This window comes from Dermacentor silvarum, chromosome 2 (assembly GCF_013339745.2).
Source record: "Dermacentor silvarum isolate Dsil-2018 chromosome 2, BIME_Dsil_1.4, whole genome shotgun sequence".
Taxonomy (NCBI): domain Eukaryota; kingdom Metazoa; phylum Arthropoda; class Arachnida; order Ixodida; family Ixodidae; genus Dermacentor; species Dermacentor silvarum.
In genome coordinates this window covers 173144749-173155749 of record NC_051155.1, presented here as the reverse complement: position 1 = coordinate 173155749, position 11001 = coordinate 173144749, and the positions used below count along the sequence as shown (strand labels likewise).

Genomic DNA, 11001 nt, shown 5'->3' with positions numbered 1-11001 from the left:
TCGCCGCCGGTGCCTGCCTAACACACCAAGGTTCACGAGCGGAGTTGCCTGGAAAATGACATTGCCATTGGCCCCTTAAGTCATGTGCCCAAGCAATGAGAACGAAAAAAAAATGCGCTCAAGTCCACACGTTGTTATCTAAAAAACCACGAAACTGTTCCTTAGGAAGTCCAAAATACAAGCGAAATAAACACAAAACTGTGTCTGGAGAAAGATATTACATGAGTTCGCGTACACTTCGTGTGAACCATGACCACACAACACATTGCAGTTCACGAGATGTACGCTTGTGAGCTTACAGGTTCAGGACAAGCCGCTTGCAAGGAAGAGCCGGCTTTTGAAAAACAAAAGCGGGGAAAAGTATGTGCAACGCCTAGTGATGCGAACGTCGACTGCGAGATACAGTGCTATATTTGGAGTTGTCGGCACTAATCCTGCCTCTGGGAGTGGTGCGGAGCTTAGAGTCCAGCGTCTTCTTCATGTACTCCATGCTGCGTTGGGTCTCAGCCGACGAGCGCCGGTACTCCATCTTGGTGCACTCTACTGAGGTGGCGCGCGGTAGGCCACCCTGGGCGAACATCGACGTGAAAAGAAGAGCACCAGCCACCGCGTGCCCTACGTCAGCCCGCCTGAGCCCAAAGAACTTCAGCACTACTGTGGCACACACGGCACCTAGACGTCCACAGGCGAAGACCCAGCCCACCACCGGGCCACGGATGGCTGTAGGGAAAAGCTCGAGGGTGTAGACGAAGCAAAGGACAGAGCCGGAGTAGAAGAGCGCCGTGGCCAGCATGACCAGCGCCTGGCTGAGAACCCTGGCGCCCGCGCCGACAGCTAGACTCAGTAGGCATTGAATCAAGGCGAGCAACGCAAACCACACATTCATTACAGTCAGTATGCTGAGCCTTGTGATTAGCAGGTCCATCATCGAATAGCCTAACAGGTTCAGGAAGAATGAACCTAGAGTATACCAGAGTTCATTTCGATTCTCCATGGCGTACGACGGGATGAACGCGGAGAACGTGATGGAGAAATACGACAAGCTTAAAATGAGAGCGCGCCGCCGCATGGAGTATCCACTGAGCATGTCCTGGTCAATGGAAGGCAGTCGCACGGCGTTGCTGACCATCGCTGTCTTGAGCTTGTCCAGTGTCAGCGCCGTGTAATGAATGGGAAAGCGGTTGATCGTGGCCGCACTCATCATAACCACTTCCGCCGCCTTGAAGCGACCCTTTGCAATCAACCAACGGGGCGACTCGAAGACAACGCAGAAGGCCGGCAGCATGAGCACGGTTGGAAACATATAGTACGCGTGCTTGAGCATCCAACCAAGCTTGACCGTTGAGAGGGAGGCATACCACATGTCGGAAAACAGAAGGCCCAGCGTTCCAGCAAAGATGATATGGAGCGGCCGGTTATTGTGCGTGGTAACCTCGAAGAGGGACATGACGGTAATACTCATGACTGCGGTGACGCTTCCCGACAGTGGCGTAGCCAAGGGGGGGGTTGGGGGGGTTCAAACCCCCGCCGAAATTTTTTGCACCCCCCCACCCCCCCCCCCCCCAACCCACCCTTTGCTCTCGTCGCATCGCGCTGACATATTTCAAGAAACCGGTGCTACTTTCACACTTTCATTCCAGGGCGCTTCCGTTTGGGTTGGTAATTTACAGCGAATCATGTCTGCATATGGAAAAAAACTGTCACGGTGTTTGTCAAGGCCTTGACACTCTGTGAGGTTTTGGGCGCGAATGTGGCGGCCGCATTCTGAAACAACAAATGCGCAACAAATGAAGCAACAAATGCGGCAGCCGCATTTTAGATGAAGGCGAAAATTCCCGAGGCCCGTTTACTTAGATTTAGGTACACGTTAAGGTCCCCAGGTGGTCTAAATTTCCGGTATACATTTCCGCCGCTTCCCTTCAGGTGCCGGTTAGGCCGCGTTCGCGTAGGAACTTGGTCTCGAAGCTGGCGGAAGCGGCAAAATCTTTCAAAAATCCGCCCGCCTAGGCCGCAAAACAGGCAGAAAAACAGGCGGCGAGCCAAATTGGTCTCGGACTGATTTTTTCGCCATGGCGAAGCGGAAACGTGGCGGAAAGTCGTTCTGCTCGACCGGAAGCTACACTAGCATGTAAACTTCCGGTCGTAACATTGAACATGGCACCAAAAGTGTAGGCGTATGGGTGTTCTGTGTGTAGGCTGCAATACTGATCGACGCGATCAAGAACCACCCCTTGCTCTACGACAAGAGAAGTACTAAAACGTACTGTCAGCAATACTCGCGATAGTATTCAACGTCGCGCGACCGGAGGCGCGGCAACGAAGCCAACGGAGTCGCGTGACCCAACTTCTCGCGCTTTTGCAAAGCCAGGCGAACCCACCACCGCCGTTTTCGAGGTTTTCTTGTCTTCCGTTTATTCATTGTCCATTTCTAGAAAACAAGTAGGTAGAAGTATAAAAGCCATTTCTTCTTCCACTTCCATGACAGACAATAGTTAGGCAGATTCGTCGTTGGCGCTCCATAATTCTCCACGCACGTGCACGGTATGTTGCAGAAGTCGCGGGGTGCTTTTCTCGTCGCGACGATAGATTGCGAGCGTATATAGTCTCATGTAGGACGCGCAGGCTTTGGCGAGCTCCAACACAAGGGCCAGCCCGGGTTTTAGCTGTGGTGTTCCCGTTGCCCCTTTGGTGTCCTGGAGGCGCCGAAAATAATACGAAATGATGAAATGTTATTACAACTTGTAAATAAAAGCTATTAAAGAAATATAATCACGCCTAGGCAGCAACCTGTGACACAGCGCTACCGCGCCCGTGTGAGGAGAATTACAGAACGCCAACGAGGAATTTACCGAAGGTCGCAGATGATACGCGAAATTGCGCAAGATGATCACTTTTGATGACGGGTGGGTCAGTGAATGAACATACCGCTCGAAATAATGCGATAATGAGCGCCACCACGCCGACAAACGTATGCAGACTAGATGGATGTGGACGAAAGCGGCAGCGGCGGCCGCGGTGGTAGCAAAACAAATGTGAACTTGGACATGCGCGGAAAAGATTTTCCGGCCGCTTTGGCCTTTCCGGCCGCTTTGGCCTCTCCACCCGCTTGCCGCTTCCCAAGTGTGAACGTAGCCATAGTCAGCAGCGCAAAACGTCTCTCGTTTGAGATTGCGCCCCTACGGAAGGCTGGTAGTTACTGTTGTGTTGCTGAATCCCAAACCAGCAATTACGAAAGGCTGGTAGTTGCTGTTGTGTTGTGGAATCCCAAACCAGCAATGTACACACCAAAGGGTTGATGCCAGCAGTGAAATTCCACCGACTCGCAACAGAATGCACGAAACAGACAGCCGACAAGCATGGATTACATGTGCGCAGTACAGCGTAAGTAAACTCTTGTTGCAGGCGCTGACAGTTCTCGTCGGAGTTCACGCGTCCTGAGAAATTGATTATGTGCACTATGCACTGAACAAGACCGGAGTTCATTCCTGCATCACTAGTACACCAATCAGTGGAGATTCTGTGAGGTACAAGGCCGCTTCCTGTTTGCACCGGCCTAAGTGAAGCAGAAATGACTCGCACGCACTACTTAAAATGCGTACACATGCCATAACTATGCAGTGCGGTGAAATATTCTGTACAATTCTGAATCTGTTGACGTAAAGGCAAATGACGGCTGCACGCTCGCACACAGCGGAAGACACAGCGGCCCATGCACTTGCCGCAGGAAATGCAAGGCGACGAAAGCTTCGTAAAAAAAAAAAAAAAAAAAAAAAAAAAAGCATTACTCGTTTTGGCGCGTATTTCAGTTTTCTAGCGCAAAGACGCAGCGAACAAGCTATTGCTATGGGAGTAGGTATATAGCCTGCATGGTCACACGTGCATTTTCACGTGTATAGCCGTCCTTGACTTGTGAAACGCACTTCGCCCCGACGAGGACGACGCCATCTACGCTTAACGGAGATTAACAATTAATGATGTCTTCTCCGATCGGGCGGGTCGTCTCAATGATGCGTTTTCGAAGACTGGTCCATTCAGTGGCGCGATGAGAGACGGTTGCTCCAAACGCCCACTGTACCTGTCGTACTTACTGTATTTAATGAGCTTACATTACTTTTTACTTAATTTCTTCACAAGCACACACTAGAGCACTGCAAGGGCCGATTTTTTCAGCCCGGGCCCGGCCCGGGTCCGTTATTACGTTGGGTGGCCCGCCCGAGCCCGATCAAAACTTTTATGGCGAGACCCGGGCCCGGCCCGGGCCCGGAAATTATCTACGTTACCCGCCCGGCCCGGCCCGCCACCCCTTTACCTTAGGCCCGAGCCCGGCCCGAGCCCGACTCTAAACCGGCCCAAACCCGGCCCGAGACCAAAAAATAATGTTTTTCAGAGTTGAGTCGCCCGAGAATAACTCACTGCACGTTACATGCACACCACCAGAAAGCCCGAGCCCGGCCCGGGTCAAAAAGCACACGCCGTGCCCGAGCCCAGCCCGAGCCCGTGAAAAAACAGTTCTACCCGGCCCGGCCCGGCCCACGGGCCCGGGCTTTCGGGTAAGCACGAGCCCGTGCAGTGCTCTAGCACACACACACGCGAGGGGGGAGGGGGGGGGGGGTCCCATGTCTTTGATATACATACATAGAGGGTGCTTAAACTACCGATATTTATTATCGATCACGTCACGTAGAGGAAAGCAGACGCTTGCCCCCCCCCCCCCCCCCCCCGGTCGGGCCGATGAACCCCCCCCGAAAAAAATTTTCTGGCTACGCCCCTGCTTCCCGAGCTGACGAACTTCACTGCCACGAACGTCACGAAGCTTTTGCAAATGCATCCGGCGACAGTGGAGATGATGAGCACCACCACAAATGCGAGGAGCACGGGTAACCGACCTATGGTGTCGGCGAGCGACCCAGCGACGACTGTGAGCAGGAAAGCGCCGAAGCTGTGGACGGCGATCATCAGCGATACCAGTATCCGCCTCTGACAGACGAGATTCCAGTCGCTCACGATGCTAGTGCGCGCCGGCTCGTCATCGTCGTCGTACACCCACTCACCGCAGGGAATGGTATCGGTGGTACTGCTGTTTGGTTCCTCCGGATGCTCGTAACGGCGACAGCGGCTCAATTCACCATCTGCTTCTTTGGGAATGAATAAACTCCTCCATGCGATCGCTGAGGTGTTGTAATACGGCGGTGGCGCCGGAACCTTGCACTTGTACCCAACGTCTTTCATAATCAATTGAAATACAAAGCCATGGAGGTTCGCAAGGAAGGTAGCGATGGTGCAGAGCAGCAGCAGGCGCCTTTGGAAGATGCCGTGGCCGAAGGCGTCGCAGCAGTTGAAGGACTCGCTGGTCAAAAGGTCCTTGGACAGCAACCGTCGCGGGACAAGGATGTCCATTGCGAAGGTCTGTACAGTGTCTTCTTTGATGAAACAGCAAGCATACGGCGAGTAAAATGACGACTTCGTCGCTGGAAACGTTGCGGACGCTTGCGAGAATGCTTCTTCTTTGACACGCGGTAAGATGCCGCGCGGTCTCGTGGCATGGTGATGATGATCGCAAAGGACGGAACTCGCCCACGTCGGCGAACTGGCCATAAAGTGGACGGTACACATATAAGAACGGATGTAGAGGGAAGCGAACAGTAGCAATAGTAATAATGTTAATTAAGCTCAGAGAATTGCGATAACATGTTGAGCAGCGTTCATAACTTTCCTCACCTTCATCACTAATGTCAACATTGCGGGCGTCATCTTCCTTTCTTCGGTCGAGGTGCGTACTGTGCGTTTTTCCTTACGTAATTATTTACTTACGAAAAGAGGAACAAGAAAGAAGAACGTTTTGGTTAGCTGTCATTTCAGTATATAAAAGGAAAAAGATAAGGAATTTAAAGCTGCCAAGTGAAGAGGTAATGAAACGCTTCATAACTGTAGGTCTGTCTATTCTATTCAAGCTGCACTACCGGAACTGGTGCGCGGTGCCGTCTGGGTGCCGTCGTCGTGCAGGGAGGAGTTCAGCAAGTGCAGCAGCAACGCGTTACTAGCGCCAAAGCTAATTTGTAACTAGGGCATCGAGAGGACGCCGGCCGAAGCGGATGGCCTACGAATTGGGGACTATTGGCCGGGGCGCGGAGCACTGCAGTAAAATAGACGACTTCCTTGTACGGGGACCAAATGACGACTGACTTTATTCAATCAGAGAGGAGAAGAAGAAGGTGTGGCACACTGCGCAAACAAGCGTGACCAGATTGTCATACAGCGTTGAGCGCGAAGTGGCGCTAGTGATCGAACACTTTGAAACCAAACCTGAAGATACAACACCACCTCTCTATTAAAAGAACGTGAGTTATCTCTCCTCGCTTAAACGCATGAGTGTCTAACGACAGCACAAATGTCTTTTAGAATAGAATGCCGGAAACGTATGGAGTTATACAATAAAAAAAATTTAAGAAGCTGATATAATTTATGAACAATGTTAAATAGTAGTATAGTAGAGGTTGAGGAAAAGAGAAAAGGTGCGTGTTTCTGCAGCCCATATAGGGAGCACGGCTCAGCATCTGAGGGGCGGGGAAAGGGGGATAGAAAGCGGGAAAAGCTGAAGACGGGGAGGGAGAGGGTAGTCACCATCGTCTCGGGCAGGGTGCCCTTATAGTCGGCCAGCCAGCATCGAATCGGCAAGGTAGCAGAGTACAACCTTGAATACCGTGCTGGTATTCGAGGTCGTACTCTGCTACCTTGCCGATTCGATGCTATAATGCAATGGAAATGCTGCACTCTACATTCAGCTTCTTTTATAACTTGGAAAGTACTTGTGACTATTCATCGTTTTAACACCGTAACACCCAATGTGTTTGGTGGGCAGTCAGTCATTGGTGGAAAGTCAGAACGAAAATGTCACTCACATCACCCAGACGGAGTTGTGTACTCAGAGCATCTTTATACAATATAAGAATAGAAAACTGCATTTTTCTTTTGAAAACGCAGGTACGTCTACATAATCACAGGCATGTTCAAGGCAAAGGTTTTCAGACATGAGTTATTTTGGTTCCCCTATTTTTCGAAAACAACACAAGTACCAAAAGTAACACAAAGGAACCTTCATGAAATATTGCACACCACTCTGTACACATGTTCACGTAATGTAATGATGACTGAAATTAAAAAAAAACGAAAATCTTGCGCTAAGTCGCGCAAGGCTTCAAGACAGCGAAGCTGGTCGATCCTCAAGTTTCAGACCCACGGATTCACGGCGATTTTGCATGGATTCCCATCGCCTAGCGGCATATTCTGGCTGTTTCGCTTGTCGAGGACGCTTGGCAGCGGCCTCTTCGGCTCGACGGGCAGGATCGGCTCGACGTCTTCGAGCATATTCCAGATTGGCAGCACGCTGCCGCTCTTTATTCGCGGCCACTTCTTCCGGAGTTCGATTAAGTATACCCATGACGAAGCAAAGGCACAGCACGCGCTCCCGACATTACAACTGTCGGTATAGCGTGGCGACACCGAGCTTTATACTATCGCTGACGTCACGACCAAGCTCCACCTCCACATCTGTTACCGCATGACATCCCGGAAGACGTTGCGTAGCGTTGCAAGTCGCGCACTTTGGTTGTTATCACGCTCGGCTCCCGCCAAACGGGGCTCCGGTGAGGCGAGCGCAGTGTCTAGGCAAGTGGGCGCATCTTAGCGGAGTGGAGAGCAGGTAGCGCGCAGGGACGTCGTTGGCGACGTCACAATCCCGCTGCGGGCGCAGTTGCGCGCAGTGTCTAGGCAGGTGGACGGAGTTTGGCGGAGTAGGAGCAGGCGAGGTTTTTTGGATCGACGAGCACGGTTTTACGGATAGCTTAAACAGCTTCGCTGTTGAAAAAGACATGCGAACATCCATGTACCGGCCTTGGAATAACACATATGGGGGGTTCATTCGGTCGGAGCTCGGGTCTGAGAGTCACGGTCTTGTGACCGTCGTTGACTTGGAGGTGTGCATTCCAGCACGTTTAAGCTGCCGGTAGGATCCGAAATCCCCATTTGAAAATACTCACTAACCTAACGTTTATGATGGAAGAGATATTTTTGGCATCAGAGCCGAATTCGTATAGGAGGGTTAAACTTCTGTAGTGCAAAAAAAAAGAAGAACTTGTGTCCACATCAAGTTCCTGAAAGGCTCATTACAGCAACGTTGTGGTAACATAAGATAATTCGTATGAAAGGGTAACCCTCTGTAGAGGATAAGAAAACATGGAACCTGCGTGCAGATCACGTTCCTTAAATGCTGAAAACTGCCACTTTATGGTAACATGCTAAGTCGTATGAACCTGAACAATCTCACCAGTAATTGCATAAAATTGTAAATAAGACTGTTCGATAGAAAAGTTTGAAATGAACGTTTCCAAGACAATCAAGACAGCTGAGCAATTTTCAGACATAATACTTAAACCATGCCAGAGGTTGTCTACTTCGTGTAGACCAACGGAAAACTCGTTCTACTTGTCGAGTAGGCCTAGAAGGCTCATTACTTGTAGATGAGCTGGAATTCTGTGGCTCGCTGTCCTTCAGGAGCCCTGTCTTGGGACGGTATTTCAGACGGAAGCCGAGCAGATTCTTCCGCAGAGGATTAACCTGGTCGCTCAGGTGAAACAGGTGGTTGTATTGAAGTGTTTGCAGCAGGAGAACTTGTGTCAGTGGCAAATGGAATAAAAGGTGGAAAACTATCATCAAGGGATGACTTCGTTCATTTATGTTTTCAGGAGGGTCTTAAGCTGCCTGGTATTTTACAAGTTTGGAAGCATTCCAATGCTGGCGATTTTCAAGCTCAACTATACTTTGACGTATCTTTCGTTCAATTCTGAACGGGCCAAGGTACTTAGGAGCTGCCTTCCTTGGGTTTCGCACCTTGACAAGATCGCCTTTACATCTTTTTTTTAACCACTTCTCCCACTTCGTTTCGAGAGTAACAGGGAGGAGCCAACGTTAGCCCGGTCACTATGCCAGTCTTGTCAAATTTAATCTCTATCTCTATCAAAAGCAATGAAACTTGCAGTTCGTACCTGCAAGTTTCCCCGCACCAATACTTTCCAAACCCTAAGAACGAGTTAGTAATTTATGTCAGCGGGAACGTGCCACATTTGCCCATTTAGTAGGTGGCGCAGTGGCCGAGTCACCTTTTAAGCCACCTACGTTTTTAACTCTAGAGAGTATGAGGGGCTGACAAGAGGCGTCATGCGAGTCCCTTCCTCACATGTCGAGCACGCTGTAAGCTCTAAACAGAGGCTTCATACGGAGCAAGCTTCGTCAGTGGCTCTGCTGTCTTCAGTGGTTTTTCATCATCATCATCATCATCATCATCGTCGTCGTCGTCGTCGTTATCATCAGCCTAATCTTATGTCCACTGGAGGATGAAGACCTCTCCAAGCGATCTCCAATTACCCGTTTCTTGCGCTAGGTGAATCCAACTTGCGCAAATTTCTAATTTCATTACCCCACTTAATTTTCTGCCGTCCTCGACTGCGCTTCCATTCCCTTGGTACCCATTCTGTAACTCTTATGGTGCGCCGCTTATCTGCCTTACGCATTACATGGCCTGCCCAGCACCATTCTTTCTCTTGATGTCAACTAGAATATCGGCTATCCACATTTGTTCTCTGAACCACACCGTTCTCTTCCTGTCTCTTAACGTTACGCCTTACATTTTACGTTCCCTTGCTCTTCGCGCGGTTATTAACTTGGTCATGAGTTTCTTTGTTAACCTCTAAGTTTCTACCCCATATGTTAGCACCGGTGGAATGCATTGATTGTACACTTTTCTCTTCAATGGCAGTGGTAAGCTCCCAGTCTGGATTTGGTAATGCCTGCCGTATTCAGTCCAACCCATTTTTATCCTGCAAATTTCCTTGTCAAGATCAGGGCCCCTGTGAGCAATTTACCTAGGTAAGCGTTCTCCTGCACAGATTCTAGAGACTCATTGGCTATCATGAATTCTTGTTCCCTTGCCAGGTTAATGACCATTATTCTTGTCTTCTGTATATTAATCTTCAAACTTGCCTCACTTTCTCGGTTAAAAACCTCAATCATTTGCTGCATTTAATTCCCAGTTTTGCTGAATAGAACAATGTGATCTGCAAATCGAATGTGGTTGAGATATTCGCCGTTTATCCTGACTCCTAAGCCATCCCAGTCTAATAGCTTGAATACTTCTAAGCATGTAGTGAATAGCATTGGGGATATTGTGTCTCCTTGCCTGACCCTTTTCTCGATAGGCAATTTTCAACGTTTATTGTGGAGAACCAAGGTAGCTGTGGAATCCTTGTAGATATCTGCCAAGATATTCACGTATGCCTCCTGTACTCCTTGATTACACCATGCCTCTATGACTGCTGGTCTCTCTACTGAATCAAATCCCTTTTCATAATCTATGAAAGTCATATAGGGAGGTTGATAGTACTCTGCAGATTTCTCAATTACCTGATTGATTTCATGAACCTGATCCATTGTAGAATATCCATTCCTGAAGCCAGCCTGTTCTCTTGGTTGATTGAGGTCAAGCGTTGCCCAGATTATATTAAAGATTGCCTAGGTAAATATGTTATGCAATACGGAAAGCAAGCAAATGGGCCTATAATTCTGCTATTCTTTAACGTCTCATTGAAGCCCTTCATCCAGATTGCCCGGATTGCGGCGCCGCTTGTACGTTGGACCACATGCTCCGGCAGTGCCCCTCATTACAGGGTCCTCAACGCACAACCGAGGAGGAAATGGAGCTCCATGCTCAGGAGCTCAGACCTTCTACATCAGCTCAGGGCCGTCCAGAGGGCCCGCGACGCGGCCATGAGTGCGGCGGTGGTGGTGAGGCTCGGCCTACCCTGTCTGTTTCTGTGTTTCTGTTTCTTTCTGTTTCTGTTTCTTTCCGTTTCTGTTTCTGTTCTGTTCTTCCAGCTATGTGGTACACTTGAAGTCGTGAAGCATTGCGTGTAAAGGGCTGCAAGCTTTTCAAGCATAATATCTCCTCCA

At 49.7% G+C, this 11001-nt stretch overlaps 1 protein-coding gene across 1 annotated transcript; it reads right to left on the bottom strand.

Annotated features, from left to right (window-relative positions):
- Positions 1 to 373: 373 nt before the first annotated feature.
- On the bottom strand, positions 374 to 1447 carry LOC119440561 (solute carrier family 22 member 5). Its single transcript, XM_037705458.1, has one exon. The coding sequence runs from the start codon at positions 1445 to 1447 to the stop codon at positions 374 to 376; it is 1074 nt and encodes a 357-aa protein (XP_037561386.1).
- Positions 1448 to 11001: the final 9554 nt, after the last annotated feature.